Source organism: Fusarium fujikuroi, chromosome FFUJ_chr01 (assembly GCF_900079805.1).
Source record: "Fusarium fujikuroi IMI 58289 draft genome, chromosome FFUJ_chr01".
Lineage (NCBI taxonomy): Eukaryota > Fungi > Ascomycota > Sordariomycetes > Hypocreales > Nectriaceae > Fusarium > Fusarium fujikuroi.
The window spans coordinates 2,042,122-2,060,449 of NC_036622.1; the positions used below are offsets into that span (position 1 = coordinate 2,042,122).

At 48.9% G+C, this 18,328-nt stretch overlaps 5 protein-coding genes; 3 read left to right on the forward strand and 2 right to left on the reverse strand.

Annotated features, from left to right (window-relative positions):
* Nucleotides 1–814: 814 nt before the first annotated feature.
* FFUJ_01474 (probable RPL33B-ribosomal protein L35a.e.c15) lies at nt 815–1,531 on the forward strand (the record flags this gene model as incomplete). XM_023578306.1 has 5 exons in its annotated part: nt 815–839; nt 947–956; nt 1,122–1,217; nt 1,275–1,375; nt 1,434–1,531. 5 exons carry the CDS (start codon nt 815–817, stop codon nt 1,529–1,531), a joined length of 330 nt encoding a protein of 109 aa, XP_023425486.1.
* Nucleotides 1,532–7,158: 5,627 nt separating this feature from the next.
* FFUJ_01473 (uncharacterized protein) lies at nt 7,159–8,504 on the forward strand (the record flags this gene model as incomplete). XM_023578317.1 has 4 exons in its annotated part: nt 7,159–7,438; nt 7,503–7,586; nt 7,639–7,755; nt 7,807–8,504. The coding sequence occupies 4 exons, from the start codon at nt 7,159–7,161 to the stop codon at nt 8,502–8,504; spliced, it is 1,179 nt and encodes a 392-aa protein (XP_023424098.1).
* A 647-nt stretch (nt 8,505–9,151) lies between these two features.
* On the reverse strand, nt 9,152–9,624 carry FFUJ_01472 (probable Vacuolar ATPase assembly integral membrane protein VMA21; the record flags this gene model as incomplete). XM_023578328.1 has 3 exons in its annotated part: nt 9,152–9,279; nt 9,329–9,420; nt 9,530–9,624. The coding sequence occupies 3 exons, from the start codon at nt 9,622–9,624 to the stop codon at nt 9,152–9,154; spliced, it is 315 nt and encodes a 104-aa protein (XP_023424099.1).
* Nucleotides 9,625–10,415: 791 nt separating this feature from the next.
* FFUJ_01471 (related to helicases of the Snf2/Rad54 family) lies at nt 10,416–13,534 on the forward strand (the record flags this gene model as incomplete). XM_023578340.1 has 2 exons in its annotated part: nt 10,416–12,318; nt 12,369–13,534. 2 exons carry the CDS (start codon nt 10,416–10,418, stop codon nt 13,532–13,534), a joined length of 3,069 nt encoding a protein of 1,022 aa, XP_023424100.1.
* A 1,927-nt stretch (nt 13,535–15,461) lies between these two features.
* Nucleotides 15,462–16,214, reverse strand: FFUJ_01470 (uncharacterized protein; the record flags this gene model as incomplete). The annotated part of the gene is made up of 1 exon (XM_023578351.1): nt 15,462–16,214. The coding sequence occupies one exon, from the start codon at nt 16,212–16,214 to the stop codon at nt 15,462–15,464; it is 753 nt and encodes a 250-aa protein (XP_023424101.1).
* Between the last annotated feature and the right edge of the window lie 2,114 nt (nt 16,215–18,328).

The window sequence follows — 18,328 nt, forward strand, 5'->3', positions numbered from 1 at the left end:
ATACCAAATTCCGAAGCACTTCGGTGCCAGGATTCACGAGCGCCTACTCGGCCCCTCTCTCCCCGGTGTCGGCTTTAACTAAACCCCAAACCTTCACCAAGAAATCATTGGGGCGGAAAAGGTGAATGCAGGAAATGATTCCATTTAACTTCTGACCAAGAAGTCCGGTGAATTTAAGGTAGTCAGCTGTCTTGAGGGAATTTATGGCATGGTACTTTGAAATATATTCTACCCAGCCACGAGAGCCAATGTTGTTGAACTTCTCGTGTCAACATGCCACTTGAGATCTGGAGAGAGCTTCAAATGGTGGTTGCTGTCCAAGCCTATCCAGGCTCAAGCTGGACCAGTATTGCCGCTAAGGACCTCTACGCTCATACGCAAGGACAATTTATAAGACAGTGATAATGGGAATACTGGCACCACTCTTCACCGGTTAAAGCATTGTAGAACGAGGTGTCTTCGAGACACAATTGATCCAGATTCCTGTTCGTAATCCAGGATCAGCCAGAATATTTTCTTCCTACCAAAGTTACTGGTTTAAACTACTTTACTACCTACTAACCAAAGGTATTTGTTAAAAGGATAGATCGAAATCGTGAATGCACTAGCCACAGCAGCCACCTCTTATCCGCCGCAAGTGGCCCAGCACGTGATTTCTAGGGTTGACCAGGAAAGTGCGATTGGCGCACCCTCCCCACTCCACAGATCAATCACCAAACACGCACCTCACCAACGCGAAGGTCTTTCGTTCAAACAATCAGCTATCTACTAACCGCAGGTTGTTTGAGAGGACGGAAGTCATACCACAGTCAAGATGCCTTCAGAAGCCGGCCACAGACGTGAGTTTAACCCGCCCGCCAGAGAAGCGACGAGCACACCGACTGGGCTCGGCTCGCAAATTTGGAAATCTGAATATCGATGAATTCGTCGCTAACTTTGCCTATAGTATACGTCAAGTGAGTAAACCCTCCTGCCAGCCAGTCTATCACGCATGCGATATGAGGAGGATGTACTTGCCCAGACAAGTGTGCACTCTTCAGATTTTCGATATCGATATTCCGCGAAGCCACGGCACGAACACAACGAGCGATAGGAATTTTGGACTGACGATATTGGTTTAGGGGACGTCACCTGAGCTACCAGCGCTCTCGTCACACCACCCGCCCTGCTACCAGCCTGATCAAGATTGAGGGTGTTGATGACACCAACGCCGCCAAGTACGTCAACATGAGAGGAATGTTCCCAGTCGGTCTGGATACTGACAGTCATGATAGCTTCTATCTCGGCAAGAAGGTTGCTTTCGTCTACCGGGGCCAGAAGGAGATCCGCGGCACCAAGATCCGCGTGATCTGGGGCAAGGTCACCCGACCACACGGTAATTAATACTCGACCCGGTGAACGACGACATGAACAACCATCTAACTTGTCTGCAGGAAACTCCGGCGTCGTCCGCGCCAAGTTCACCTCCCCCCTTCCCACCAAGTCTTTCGGTGCTTCCGTTCGTGTCATGTTGTACCCTTCGTCGATATAAAAAAAGGGCTTCGGGCTGGAGTTGGTAGTGAGGGCGGTTCTCATTTGGCTGCATTGGTCGAGGCAAGGATAAAACATATTGCCTTGCTTTGAGGCATTGAATTCAAAAAAAGACGTCAAATCCCAACCCCCGAAAAGGCTCTGCACACCTGAGCACCTTCGTCTTGATGATACAACTTCATTCCCCTTTCATGAAACGGTTGGCGGAACTCGATCTCGCCCAGGGCAGTCCACTGAGAGGGGCTTCAGCGATGGAATACTTTTTGGTGGTTGGGATTCGGGACCGGTGTTCGGCTACGGTCGTGAATAGGGTACAAGCGAATCATTGATGAATGCCAGGTCCAGGGCCTCTATTACGGCAGTACACAGCGTTCCTGAAAGCCGGATTGTGATTTGACTCGTGCGGGGAAGTTTTGAGCCATGGTCGGCGTCTTATGATGAATCGGAAACTGCTTTTGAAACAACACTTCACAACAACCTTTGATGGCTCAACTCGTTCCCCATCCCACGGCTACACAGACTCGGATGCCTGCGTCGGGTTGCCTCCATGTGTTCTATGTAATGTGATACGCTGCCATATTGTTCGTAATATGCCATAACTTTGTGACCGCATTCCACGTGCCTCCTGCTTCTACCCACCTAATAATGCTGGCCATATTGTGTACCTACTTGAATCAAAAGAGACCAATGATCCAGATACATCCGCCAGATGTGGCTCGGCCAATGTACTAAAGATAACCTGAAGGACACAACTCGTTATTGTCACGCAGCCTCGGCCATGCTCAAGGCAAGGATATCACTATCGACGGACAATCACAACAATGCTGGAAGATGTGAGAAGCGTTGGACATACTATAGAGGGGAGTGAAAAGCGAATACAAAGTCGACATCCTCGGTCAACGATGTTCAGTTGAATGTTCTATGTTCAAGACTCGTACTCATACCACCCAGCAACATGTAGCAAGTCTCGCATGTAAACGAGAGCGGTTTGACCAGTCTTCTTGTAGAGTCTGCATGGGGAACTTATAGGCTCTAGGAGAACCAGACATAAGAAGACTGTACATTCACATCCCAACTCATTCTGAACTCTCCTTCCAGTATTGCGAAGCTGAACATGTGGTAATACCGTCGTCAGTAGGGTTTGAGGTTCAGGTGATGGAGGTATGAATGATATGTTCGGGAAGAGGAAAGGGGTTTTTCTATCGTCAGATCAACCCAAGTATCAATATCAAGGGCCTAGTGCAGCAGTTTCACCGCATAATACATATACGAAATGCAATAGCTGTGATATCAAATATTGACCAGTCATTCGCCGCGGTAATATCCCGTCAGGGCACATCCAATTACCTTCCACTGAAAGATGCATTGGCGGCGGTCGGATCAATCTGTGTAAGTTAAGCCCTACACTGTCCACATTATGAAGGTTCTCGGGAAACGAGTTGCCAGGGCGAAACCGTCACCGTTGAAACGGGATGGGCTGGACAGAGAGCACCCGTGATTAATGGAAAATATTCCGACTGTATAGATGTCATGCAACTACCGCTACTGTTTCATCCACGGACGACGTATGTTTGCCGTTCCAAACTCGAGGAGGATGGTTGTCGTTAGGCTAGCCAACAAGATCAAAATCGTATACATGATAACTACAGCTTGAGCCACTTGGGCAAATTACCTGGATTTTGGAGACGAACCAAGCAAAGCAAGAACTAAACTTAGTATCACCAAGCAGCAAAGAGGATCGTTTGGCCTGTCTGGATAACGGCGCATTATGCATTGCGTTGGGGCTCAGCCGGCAAAGCCGGCCAACCATAGGTATTGTGTATGGCCAATACAGGTATTTTGAGTTCAAGGCATTGTGTTCAACGACAAATGTCTCGCAACGAAGAATCAAGGTTCAAATCCTGTCCCTCGTCGTTAGCAAGTGTGTTTCACAGGGCGGAGATGGGTGATAAAACAGGGCAGACGAGAGTTGAACCGCGTCCAATATCAGCTCTACTATCATCTACTCCTGAGATCTATCCGCGGCCTACAGTAAGACCGCTCTCATCCACAACCTATGATAAGCCGCCGCTCTATTTTAGCCTACACAAAAACTCAACATTGATCATCTCAACTTGGTTTTTGGTTTTAGCGCCTATTTTGCAGACCCTATCTTGAAACTTGTCCCATTTGGTAGAAACACCAATTCCATGGATGGGCAATTCGACGAGAGCAAAATGCCATACCTACAAATGCAGCCCAGGTCCTCGCCTTCAGGCTTCCCTCAAAATCTATTGACCGGGGTATCATCCCCGGGGTGTTGGAGTGCGGCAAGCTGACTTACTGGTAGCAAATCTTTCAACCCGTGGAGGGTTGGTAGGGTGTCGTCTTCGTAGCCAAGCAACTAAACGAGCTTGGATCTTGTGCCTTATTCGCTGGGGCTTTGCATAAAGACTGGCAGCAAGTTTTTCACAAAAATGGCGTTTGTGCAGCGTCCAAGCCGAGTTGGACAAAGGGCCGATCAGCAGGAAGCATCGAGATTCAAAATTGGAACCCTAGATGTGGCTGAGCTTGCACCCGACATAATAAGTATCGGTACCGCACCATACCATATCGTGATGGATCTATGCGCCTGTTGAAGAGACAACACCAGAGATGGTGTGTGGGAGCCACTAACACGAGATAAAACAGGGGCGAGACAACCATCGACAACGTCAAGATGACCTGGAAATTGCTGAGAGAGGCCCATAACAGGCGGCGATTAGTTACGGAGTACTAGGGCTCCTTTCCATCTCAACTCAATCCAGCTCCCCAGCCTCCCCAGCCTTTCAAGAAAGAGCCTGTGCTATTTACTAACTAACTGGCCACCTTTTCCTAGGTACCTAACTCTAGGTACTTAGTGCTCCCCTTTGTTGTGCTACATTGCACTTGGCTCGCACCACAGGCTACAGCTCAACTCAGTTCAGCTCACACAACATGGGACAAAAATGCATCTGATCAGGCATTCATGCACAAACACGGAGCCTCAGAAGTCAAGACGTGGCATGGCATCAATAGCGCCATCCAGATGCCCATGATGATTCTTGGCTTTAGTCGGTCGAGACCAACTTCCTGCAAATATAATAAACTACTAACGTTAGAACGTATATTACTCGGTACTCTGTACAGAGTGGGATACCTGACGGGATGGTACCGTCCAGTGTCTATTGGAGGAGCCATTGAGTTTAATGGCTTAGCCTCTGGCTTACGACGATTACAGTGAAAACCATAAAAGTCAACATCATCAGCTACACAGGGTGGTAAATGAATTATTAGCCTTGAAGGAGAATTCAAGGACCGAACTTTGGTGTAAGCGGTTGCAACTCTGCAGCTATTATTCTCCCCCATTGGGCCACCAAGCTCCTGTATCCTCGTAAATGGTAAGCAACAAATGTAGATGCAGATGTACTGTACATATGTAGAGAGCCCGTATGCATGTCGTGGCCGTCACTGCAGTAGCCGGGGAGGAAGGGGAAACGACGCGTCATGACCTGGTGATGTGGTGTGTCTCGATACTCTCCGGGTATGGCCTAGGGAAGGCCTCTCTACCTAAGGTAGGCTCTCTTCTTCAGAGGTGCTGTTCGAGATCTGATACAAACATTTTCGGCAGTCGCAGAGGCTCCATGCTGTAATGTTGATGTTGTACGCGTATGCAATCGCCTCCAACTGGCCCTAGTCTGTGTATCAACTGTTCATCTATACCAATATCGGTGTGGTGTTGAGCACCAAGTCGTTCCTTTGGTTGGTTTTCATAATGGAGTCGGCGAATACGGAGGAAGCGACGAAGCCGATTCCTACCAACTTAGACACGAACATCCCATCCCGACCGATGAGAAGGTGCCCTACTATCAGACCTTAATAGAAGCATATCACCTCACTTAAAAACCTCTTGGCCTCTACGTAGTTTCCCCTCATTCTTCCTAAAAAGCTTCCTCACTTTTCACCAAGAAAAGATCTCGCTTCCTCACTCTCGCTTCCTTTGCCTGCTCTTTGTTTGTCTTTCGTTTACTGGTTTTGCGCTGAAGCTATCATCGGTTCGAGCCCATCTGCAGGGGCAGATCGCTATTCGATAACCTATCAAGAACCTACCTACCTAGACATCTCACCTGCGCATTCACGAGTAATTGATCAACGAGCAGGATCCCACTAGCAAATCAACGCTTCCTCCTACGACTTTGACACACATTGGCCATTCCCAGGTTTCCAGCACACGGCATCTGGCTTCGCGGTATTAGCTCGATCTCCAGTCGAATCCCCAGGCTGGCTTGAACGACAATCTTCACTGCTCCCGGCCTCTGAGAAATTTCCAACTCCGTTCCGTCACCCTTTTAGTGACTCGACAACACGCGAGGCCCACTATCGGCTGGACCCCTGTCCATCAAAAACGAGCACTATTAAGAGTCTCAGCAACAAGCCACTCCGGACGATTCTTCCGATCAGATTCAACGTGGCATGGCTCAATTCCCCTGAACTTCACGCCAGCCGACACTAGAAATTTCTAATTAATAGTGACGTCAAGAAAGCAAAGGGAAAAAATCAACCAAACGAGTGATCACCCAGGCCCAACGCAAGCACTTACGAAGCACTGGACTTGTTCGAAGATCCATTCTCCGACGGATACCCCAACAAAGTGATAAATAAAGATCAATCAAATACGAAAGGGGATAAGCTCGATACTCAGGTACTGCCAAAGAAACAACACAAAAAAGCGGCAGTCACTTTACGAGGATCAGCCCCCAGCACGCCGATCCCACATCATTATCACGCAGCCGCAGGCATTAGCATCAAAACGCACCCGGCGCCGCTCTAGCTCGCATTTGAACACGGCCTGATAAAGAAAACAGCGATTCGCTTTCCCACATCCCGGTCAAATTTTATTGGACTGTTTCACGGCCAGCCAAGGACAAGAACTCAGTGCCTTTCTACAGATATACATTGCATTGTTCTCTTGCGCTGTAGTCCGGTTGTTCAGAATTAAAGTACCAGTCCGGGCCAAGACCACAGCGCCAACGAATAATCACATCGTCCCGCGTACGGAGTCAGAGATACCCGCAGCCACCGGCGACACATCACACCTCACTTTGGTGTGCAGAGTACGGTATCATCGCCTTGTCTCCTTAGCCACTCGTTCTATAAATCCTGTCGTACCTGGCTCTTCTTTTGCAGTGCAGGCGCCCGCCCACGAGCCATCCCCACCCCTTCCCTAAACATATCTACAGGGATCTTTTCTGATACGATACGTACACCCAAACTCCGACGCAACCGGGCCACACTATTGCTTGAAAGCCCAGCCTCTCATCACAGCCTTTTACGCCAGCAGCTCTTAATAAATCTCCACTCCCAATATATTCATCCCAGGATCCACGATAATTCCTGCTCTTCCTTGCTAGTAGCCGTTTGGTCTGGTTTCGGTCTTTTCTCCCCGACCGCGTTGCTCCTTGCAATCTCCAGTTTCTTATCCACAATCCCCATCGCATCGGTCGATTGCCTGCAACTCTCCACCCGCCTTATCACGCTGAGACTCTAATCGCCAAGCCAGGGCCTTTCTGAGATCCATTGCGGCCAAGCACCACATCAAATAAAACAGTCCTCCCCCCAAGCGCCGCGACCATGGCTACCTCCACTGAACAATACCGCCAATATCCTCCGCCGCCGTCGAATTATCCGGCGCAGGGTTATCAACAGCAGCAATATCAAGAGACTGCCTCTGTCTCGCCGCGCAAAGGTTCGCAGAATCCGCCAGCCCACAACCGAACCTTCAGCTTTCATTCTCAAAAGTCGCATAAGAGCTCTGGTAGCAAGGACTTGCAAGAGACCCACGCCGAGAAGGAAGCGAAGCGTTTACATAGCAAAGCGGATCCCACGTTAGCCATAAGCGAAGCAGAGCCATGTATGTTAGGACATCTCCTGAGTCTGCAACAGGAAGTTGAGGTCGCCCACTAACACTACAGTAGCTGCCATCGCTGCCATGATGACCGAGTCGAGTTTTGCCCCTTTGCGGTCCATGCAACACAAGGATGCCTTCGGAAACTCTATCGGTGGGTAGATTCGCTAGCATGAACAACATGGCACCACTGACAACTTATATAGCGGATCCCGACAAGTCGAACCCGACTCGAAACAGGTGGGAGCGCCCATTAGACACGATCCGTAGTTTCGAGGCCGCAATCGATGGTGGTTACTCACGCAAGTCTCTCTACCGAGCGGGTAAGTAAGATGTCTTGCATCAGATTCAGTCAACTTAATAACACCGCACAGAAACGGACTCACAAGCCAACTGGAACAGGCGGAATAGTTCCTATAATAGTCAGCCTCGCTTCCCTCGCGACAACTACTACAACAATCGCCCCGTTTCCTTTAGACCTGAGAATCAATTTGAAAATGGGTCTACCCGAAGCAACTACTTCGATGGGCAAGCTTACAGCAATGGCTTTGGCACTGGTCCATCTCGGCAACGTATGTCTAGAATGCAGTCTGAGCCACAGTACCAGAGCGGCCACGATCAGAATATCTATCCTCTTCCCCACAAGGATCGATCATACGAGACGGTGACTTCTGCTGCGGGTAGTGGCAATTCGGATCACGCAGGCTATCAGACAGACCCTACGAGCAGCGACAACAGCTCAATCGATCGGACGATGCCGGCTAAGCGCCGCGAGCCATTGAATGAGTATGCGTCCGGCTCATATCAGCCTCAGCAGCCATACCAGTCACGCCCTTGGCCAGCATCTGGTTCTGGTGTGAACAATGAGGGACAACCGCAACCACCACCACCTTCGCATTCGCATTTGCAACCTCCTACGACACAGGCTCAGGCCTCGGTTCCACCGCAGAAACAGAAGAATACCCTTTTAAGGAGGACATCAACTCACCAGTCAACATACCAACCTCAGCAAGCAGCTGGCGGGGACAAGCGCAAGAGTTGGTTTTCTCGTAGGTTCAGCAAAAACTCTTGAAGAACCAACGGTTCAGTAATGACTATCAACGTTTGAAACGCACACGGAACAAACCTTATCATGCAACTACTTTCATTTGTCGATACCCGTTTTCTTTGATATTCAACGTCGAACGGCACGATCGAACCGTACTTTAAGCGCCTGTACTATTCGACAGATTTCGCGATGGACCCCTGGAGTATGCTGCCGTGCCTCATGATTCGTCCCTCTTCTAGGGCGAGGTGCAGATACTGTTTAACTTGGGTCAAATTGGTTTACAGTTGTGACGATACGGTTTATTTTCTCCCAATGGAATAAGGCGAAGCACTTGAGTTTTGTTTCGGAATGGTATATTAGCAAACGAAACTGTACTGGGCGTTGGCAGGTCAGGCCTTGTGAAGCCAACCCCTTCGAGGGTCTCCCCGAGGAGCAGGGCAGAGGATGGATCTACCACCACGATCATCATTAATTATACTCACTCTTGAGACGTACATAGCATATACACGTGGCTGTAGAGGTCATCCAGAGATGGTGGTCCGCCCAAGCTAGCGAGGCATGGTCATGAAGATGACGTGAGAAAATAATTGAGATGATTGCCTCCTGAGACTCTTATCTTGCCGGATACACATTTATGAAAGAGTGAATCAACTCTATGTATGACGCTGCGTCTACTTGTCCTTCTTGCTCTCTGGCTTTTGTTTGTCCGACTGATCCTCTTTCATAGCTACAATAATGTATCCCACAAGGACGACGTTGGCCAAGACAGCAGCTAAGCCACCAGCAAGAGAAGAGTTTCCTGTTTGTGATTAGTCTTGATTATGACACGTCAGGGTGAAAAGATATACCACGAAAGACGGTATTAACAGTAAGAAAATAGGAACCAATGGGGACCACAATCATGGCAAAAGTGAATGCTAGAAGCTTGTAGATGACTTGGCTGTCAAAATCGTCAGTTTAGATAGATGTGATCGATGTAGTGCAATGCATAAGATGAGATAGGTGGCAATAATGGCGGTTTGAATAAGGTAAATGGATAGAAAACTTACCTGGGAACGGCAGGAGCAGTACTAGAATGCTCATCAACGGGATCGTCCTTATCGAGGAAGGTCTTTTCAGTAGCAACGATGCGTCGAGTGGCCATTTTGAAAGTGTACGAGAGGAGTGTTAGGCTCGGTATCGTCTTAAGTGCTGTAGTCGAGTTGAGGATATGTACTACTCAATTGAGCTGTGAAGGTTAGAGGAGGTAGGTCCCCACTTGCACGTGCGGTGAGTTTGAGGATTACCAGTAAGAAGCACTACTAAAGCATGAGATGATCAACGCGCGCTATCAGATAGAAAATGTGGAATTCTTTGTTCTCACCATAAGTTGAGATCCATAAAGAAAATCGTTGTTCGTCTAATTACCAATTCAACAGGGCCATTTTTGTTTTTCTTCCCTGATTGATTCAATTGACTCCTTCCAACCTTTTCTCTTTCACCGTATGTATCTGACACTGACGCGAAGTTGAACATTCACGTGACTTCGTGATGCAATTGATGCGGGTCGCGTTAAAGATTTGAGTGCACTTCAAAAAATCTCCACCTTCACTCGCTCACTTCACACCCCTCCGGGATTTGGATTGGATTGGGATCCTCCTGGTACTCGCAAGCACCATCATCTCTCACTCTCCGACTTTGAACACGCCGTTTCTTGATTTTTTTTTCCTCCCCTTTTTCTACTAAGCATTCTCCTTAATGACACCGGTCTGCCACTTTCATCCAGTGCTCTGTTTTCTGTTGGCCGAACGATAAGAAGGGCAGAGAAGAACAGACCAAACGCTCAATCCGTTCATTTGCAGTGGCAGCCCCCGCCCTAGACGATCCAAAGTACTTCTAGCCTCGATTTTTACTCCTATTGTTTCGTTCGCCCATAATAATCCACCTACTATTATAATGGCACGAAGCTCTTCACCCTTGCCAATCCGGCATTCAAACGCTCTACCTCGCACCCCATCGCTCGCTCGCAATACAATAACCATTGACGATGCCGATGAAATAACGGACACAATTCCCTGCTCTCCGTCTGCCTTTTTTCGTGACCGAGATACTACAACACAACCAACACAAGTCCTTCAGAAACCTGGACTTGCACCAATGCGAAGCTCCTCTCCTGCAAGCAGCATTGTGGAAGTTCCTGCATCATCGCCCTTCCAACAACCTAAAAAACCTACACCTCTGGGTAACACTCTTGGTAGCAGAGTTGCCCCTCTCGGTACCTTTTTTCGTCCTCCACAACGGCCTCCTCCTGCAATGACCAACAAGCGACCGGCTGTTGAGCCTATCAATCTCATCTCGGACGATGAGGACGACCTCACACCTCCCCGTGGCGATATTCGACCGACAACGTTTAAGGCACAGATCTCGGCATTCGCGTACAATCCTGAACCAGAGAGCTCGGAAAAGACCATCAAGACTAAACTCCGACAGATCTATGATGTTTTTGGAGAAGGAGTGCCTTCGCACAAGGCCAAGGAGGCATTGAGTGCATGCAAAAACGATCTCACAGAAGCCATAGACTATCTCGAACTACAAATGCGTCAGTCCAAACAGCCCGCGTCCAACCCTAAACCTGGCAGACGTCTGATTAGCAAGGCGGCTCTCCAATCATCAGCAGCGGCGAGCCGGGCCAACTCCCGCTCACGCACAGCATCCATCAGCCCTGTAAAGAAACCCCGACGGCGACTAGTACAAGGTCTCCGAAAGACCTCGATCCCTTCGTCTCCGGCATTCCCATCATCTCCTCCCGCCCATGCCTCAAGCGACGATCCGCTAATTATTGACCTTGTTGACGATGGGCAGGAGGATATGTATCAGGCGGAGGCATCGCCAGAGCCTTCAAACGATGAGGATAATCGGGTACTGACTTGTCTCAACACAAGCACTGTTCAAGAACTAGCTGCCATGACAGGCATGAAGGAAGAGCAACTTGCTTGCATGATCGAGAAGCGACCTTTTGATGACATATCCAAGGCTAGGCGTGTCACCGTCGGTAAAAAGCCTGGTGCCCGAAAGGCTTCCAAAGTCAGCATTGGAGAGAATGTTGTGGAGGCTGTCGGCGTCTTTATTGATGCAGTTGCCGCAATCGACAATGTTGTCGGCAAGTGTGACCGTGACGCAAAAGCTATCAGACAGCAGCTCGATACCTGGGATATCGATACGTTCGGGCATAGTAAGCGAGAGCGAAGCCAAAACTCAGACGATCTGCCTCCAACCCCTACGAGCATCAGCGCGCCCAGATACGTGCGCCCGCCTATTGCCCAACAGCCCAGGTACATGGATGGGCATTGCCAGATGAAACCTTTCCAGCTTGTAGGCCTGAATTGGATGTCCCTCCTCTACAAGTTTAACATAGGCTGTATCCTTGCCGATGAGATGGGGCTCGGCAAGACTTGTCAAGTCATTTCACTCATTTGCCACCTTGTTCAGGATTATGAGGAGAGCAAAGAAGGAAAAGGAACCCGGCCTTGGCCCAATCTCATTGTCGTTCCCCCAAGTACCTACAACAACTGGCTAGGAGAATTTGAGAAATTTGCTCCAAACCTCTCGGTGATCGGATACCGAGGCTCTCAGGCAGAGCGGGCTGAGATCGCATATGAGATCGAACATGATCCTGAAGCCTTCCACGTCGTGCTTGCAACATACTCTCAGATCAACAACGACGCAGATATTGAGGCTATGCAGTCCATTGGAATGCACACTGCCATTTTTGACGAAGGCCACAAGATGAAAAACCCTGAGACTAAGATATACAAAGATCTTTGCCGTATTCATGCATCATGGAAAATGCTCCTCACAGGTATGTTACCTCTGGTCTTCTCAATGGGCGCTTTTGCTAATGTTGTATAGGAACTCCTGTTCAAAACAATTTGTTGGAGATGACCTCACTCCTCAATTTCATAAACCCCAATATCTTCAAAGGCTGCATGCAACACATTCAGTACATTTTTAGCCAAAAGGTCACTATCAGAGACGTTTCAAACGGTGCTTTTCTGTACAGTGAGCGTGTTAAGCGAGCCAGAACTATCTTGGAGCCGTTCATCCTCCAGCGTCGAAAAGATCAAGTTTTGTCAGATATGCCTTCCAAGATCTGCAATGTCGTCCGCTGCGACATGGACGAGAACCAGAAGCAAGTGTATGCCGAGTATGAGGAGATGTTCAAGCTTGAGCCGTCCAAGCGCGTCACAAAAGTCCGTGGCCGTGGAAATGACCAGAACAATTGCTGGATGCAGCTTCGCAAGGCAGCACTCCACCCGCTCCTTTTCAGGCGCCATTTTGATGACAAGAAGGTTGAGAAGATGGCTCGAATCCTGATGGATAGCGTTTCTCAGGATGAACTCCGTCAACCCGACATAAAGCATCTAATCCAAGAACTCAAGGACTCTTCAGATTTTGGACTTCACCTCTGGTGTCGTGACTACCCAGGCCTCCTCGGAAAGTTCGACATCCCTCCAGAGACTGAGATGGACAGCGGAAAGGTGAAGAAACTTCTCGAGCTCGTCAATCTGTATCAGGAGAACGGTGACCGAGTCCTTGTGTTCAGCAAGTTTTCTCGCGTCATTGAGCTGCTGCAGGAAGTGCTCGATCAGCAGAATATCCGGCATCAAGTCTTGATGGGGAGCACTCATGTTGTAGAGAGACAGACGCTGATTGATGAGTTCAATGATGACCCGGATATTCCAGTGTTCCTGCTCACAACCGGAGCAGGTGGCACAGGTATCAACCTCACGGCTGCAAACAAAGTCATCATCTTTGACCAGTCGGACAACCCTCAAGATGACATCCAGGCCGAGAACAGAGCCCATCGCCTTGGTCAGAAGCGCGAAGTCGAAATCATTCGACTTATCGCTTCCAATACTATCGAGGAGCTTATCTACAAAGCTTGCCAGAAGAAAATCGAACTGGCAAATAAGGTCACTGGTGCTGTGACTGATGAAGATCCCGGTGTGACAGAGCAGACCCTCGAGACAGAGGTCCGCAAGATGCTCATGGAGGAACAAATGACGCCTCCTTAGGAAGGGGGAATGTTCTCCTGAGCAATTGTCCAAGAGCCCGCACCTTTTCCTACACATTCATATATTGTGTCACATTTTTCTCCACGATCTACCTCTACTGTCAGAACTTGATTCTCTGCGCTGCATAGCAGAGCGGCTTGTGTATCAACCTCGTTGGCTTTTGCATCGCATTATACGGTTTGCTTGAATGGCTCATGCCCTGTCTTCCTCCCAGCATCGGAACCCCATAATGATAGCGGTTTCGTGTCTCGAGGCACAGTGGTTCTCTTTTTTTTCATTTTTCTTTTTTTTTTTTTAGTCGCTATAGAGGGTTTGTACGGATTACTTATAATACTATTACGAACTACATGGCATGGCAGGAAGCAAGGGGTGTACAAGACGAATTGCTACGGATTCTAGAAGCTCATGGTATTGCTAAGGTATTACCATGATTACGCATAAGACCATAGATAAATCACCAGAGCATCACGGATGCTCCAGGAGATTAAATGAAATTCATATCACATGAAACTGCACTACCATTGCATTAGGTCGACTGATTAATCTGGTTTCATTAAACAGGCACTCACAAAAGGAGAATACCTAATTTCAATTCCGCATCAACAATAAACAACCTGTGGCGTTACCCAGCAACAGTTGTAACCCCCCGTCCCGGCCCGTCGCCGCCCGTCCCATCCCCGGGCCCAGGCGCACGCTAAAGGTGAGAGATCGAATAATGGAAGAAGGAAAGAAGGCGAGAATGAACAGACCCTGAAGTCACCTACCTAATGTGCATTAAAATCCACACACTCAACATCGTGATACGTCCAAGTCCAGCTTAGGTTAGTACCTAGGTAACTTCTATACAGAAACTCGACCACCTAGTACCTAAACTACTAACCTTAGGTAGTAGGTAAGTTACAAATAAATGATGGTTTTCGTTTGTTTTTGTTTTTCCAACTTGTGGAAATTCTCCCACATCGCCACCATTTTTCAAGTGACCGAATCTGCTGATTACTCCTAGGTAGTGTGTGTATATGTGTCCCAACAAGCCACCAACCTGTCTGACTCGACAATGAAGTCCAAGCTCGGATTTCAAACTCTGACTTCGTGGTGTGAAACGCACAAACGGACTTCTAGGATGATGAAAATCGGGACAAGTACCAAATCTCATGTATATTGCTGCCCGGTTCGATGGTCTGTTCGTGATTTCCGGAGAGACCGTGCGCCTGGTCCATGAGGAATGCGGGATGGGCGATAGGCGATAGGCGACGCACGATGTACCATGGAGGGATAGACATGCGGGAGAAGAGAAAAATGAGCTGAAGAGATATTTTTGATCTACTGGCCCAGCTTGCTCATTCCCCAGTACCTGAATATCCGCCTCGTATAATTCATTAGACCTGTAATTAAAAAAAAAAAATGTTTTATTTTTGATAGGATTTCTTGATAAGCCAGCCACAATAATAGTATTGGAACAATATGTGGAGGTTGGCGCACGCAATATTGAACCCTGATGGAGACCGTGATGGAGACCGTGATGGTGTGTTCCTAGAACCCTGTGTTCAAACTCACTGCGACCTAGAGTAGCGACGATGCACAAGAGACAGGACACCAGTAGGCAAGACTAAGTGAAATGTGGAACTTTTGACGTTCCGTTGTAGATTCTTGATATCTTCTATGGTACCAAATTCCGATTCTTGACCCAAAAAACCAAAAAAAGCAAATGTGAAACTGAATAGACGCACGCATTCACGCGTGAGGATATCATTACAAAACGTGGAAGAAAAATATCTAACTCCAAGGGCAGCCCATTGCCCATGTTATGTCCTGTAGACCTCTTTTCTTTGTGCTCGCTACCGATGATGCTCGGCCGAGACTTGCGCTAAAGATCAAATGTATAAAATCATGTACAAGAAAATATTCTGGTAGATCCAATTGGAGCTGCTTAGTGTCCTGGTCGTGACTTGAGACCGATGTCACCATTGAGCAACAGGGTCTTCCAGCGACGGTCGACAGCATGACGATCGCGGCCGAGATTTCGGGCGCAGTCTTGCCATTCTGCCTTTGACAATCTAAGCTTCTCTAACACGATTTCAATGAGGATACGATCGTCCTCGGCGCTCCAGTCCTCTTCATCAGAGGAGTCTTCCTCGCCGAGAAGATGTCCGCCTTGTCGAAGATGCATGTTGTGGAAGTCGGAACGGTCGAGGCCGAGAGGCAACTGCTCAGGGGCAATGCGCGTACGCTTTGGCGTTGAGGGCGCGACTTGCTTGGTTGAGCGGCGCGATGGTGACTCGCTGCCAGACTCGCTCGCCGATGAATAGCGTTCCGCCTCCTCGTCGGCAGCACGGCGCCTCTTGTTAAGAGGACGCGGTGCCGCACGCTTGGTTACCTTCTTGGGACCAACTGGCTCACGGCGTTGTGGGCGTGGACGGAGGCGCAACTTCAGGGGAGGTGCTGCATGGGCGAGCGGTGGAGTTGGTAATTGAGTGAGCGAAGGAGTCGGGCGAGGATTGGTGATAATAGGCGCAGGTGTTGATAGTAGTGATTGGAGCGAGCGACAGGTGGTCATGATGTTGGTGAAAGATGCGTGCGACGAGAAAGCCGGAGGGCTGGCAGGAGGCGAGAAAAGAGAAGGTTGCAGCCGAGAGTGGGCTGAGTGCGACGCATCGCAAGGCAGCGCGGACGGAAGAAGCATGGTAACGAGATTCTGTTATTTGGGGTTGAATAATAAAGATACGAAATGTGATCGCAGCGACTATTGTTGTTGTTTGGTGCACAGGGCGAAAGGCGAAGCGGTGGTTGGCGTGTGGTGCGATTGCGACTGGGATAGACGACGCGGCCAGGCGCAAAAGTAGGTACGGCGGGCAGTTTTTTTGACGATGCTTGTAAGTGCGCGCGCGATATTGGTGAGGTGAAGGATCGAGCCGATTGAAAGATGGAAAGGTTGCGATGCGACTATTAAGAAAGTCAAGAATGCAAACGATTTGATGTTTGTCTGTTTGTGTTTGTGTTGATGTTGTTGTAGGGAGAAACTGAGTCTGTCTGTTGTCGGAGTGAAGAGCAGGAAATGCGGTGGTTGTGGTGGGAATTGGAATGAACGGGGGGTTGGTCAGGCAAGTGGCATTGGAATGGGATGGGAAGGGGCAGGGGACGCAGTGGCCTAATATGGATCTGGATGAGGTGTGGTGTGGAAGTGAGAGAGAAGGGCCTTGGACCGGGGTCAGAGAAGGAGGGTCCCAGGTCCCACCTACCGTCGGGGTTGTTGAGTGAAGCCGCGCACCCAGAGGAAGGAGCCACCAGCAGGCGACAAGTACCATCTGGGCCTGTCTCAGGGTGCAGATACAGTGCAGACGCCCAGCAACGTGGACCTTCCCGTGAGTTTTGAGTCGGTTCACGCCCGTTTTAGCGGCAGCGGTAAAGTTAACTTGTGTACCTACCTTTTTAGCCACTACTAATCTACCATTGGGAGTAACTGTGAGGTAGATACTTTGCTACCTGTAAGGGTCAAGAACCCCGTGCACCACCAGATCGCCATTACCCAGGACAAATGTTCTTTGACGAAGTATTTTGTTGGAGAGCCACATTAGTAGTTAGAGCACTCCCGAGCACTCCGCCTCCAGGTGTTGGGAATCAATCGGACATGGAAGGGGACAAGGGTGTCGCAGGGGGGCAGGTGCACACGCACGTCGTGCCTCTGACAACGCAAATAGGTACTGATCACTGTTTCCGGGTAGTAACGATGGATTTTTACAACGGTGTCGGACTACTGGCAGAGAAGGAACGAAAGACCCATGTTTCTCGCACATGATACATGTTTCTTTGCAGATGAGGCATATGTTCTGCATGTAGACCCTTGCTAGAGCGCTGCACTGTACGGAATTGACCAAGCGTCGGTGGGTGCCCAGTTGGGACCATGACACTTGAGACATCCTGGACAGCCTCGATCTTTGTCTCAGCACACTCTCTTCTTGTCCGGAAGCATCAGGACATTTCCATGATACGGCACGAGATAACATATCATATGCCTCGTTTCTTTCCTCTTCGATTGACCTTTAATCTTACATGCGTGTTGCTTCGAGAGACTCCGCATCTAGGATGATACTATCGAATAATGCATCCCTCTCTACAACCCTTCAACTTCAATATTAATACAGCCAGCCAATGGTGCCATAGGGTAGAAAGTAGGCCCCCTTCTTGCCAACCCTTCATCTGTTCCCGTCTATACCTAGGGGAGATTATGGGCTTTCTTGACGTCGTTTCAACAGTTCTGACATCAACCGCCCTGCATATTCGTCCCCATGTTTCTCCCTCTGTTTGACCAAAAAAGCAATAAACCTTCATCTATCCCTTCCTCATGGTCATGCACGAAATAACCAGGACATCCAAGACAAGCACATGTACATCATTTTCTCACTGCAGCTGAATATATGCTGCAGCGTCAATGTTTTGCGTGTCAGGAACCCATAACGGTGGGGGAAAAAGAGGGGAGAAAATAATAAAATAAAGAGTGAAAGACAGAAAGAAACAGGCAAATATGTACACATCTCCACAATCATACGACGATGGTACTCTTCCCGTTTATTCTACCCGTACCGGGATACGACACAGGGTCATATTCCTACCTCACATAGAGCTTTCTATTTATCTCAGTTCCGTATGGTCTTTTTCTCTTTCCGTCAGAGCCCGGCCGATACGCATAGAGACGTAAGGGCAATCAAATGGACCAACATGGCAATATCCAAGTCAATGAATGACAGATAGCGAGTAGACCACCAACATATCCTCGCTTCTTTGTTTGACTTGAGCCCT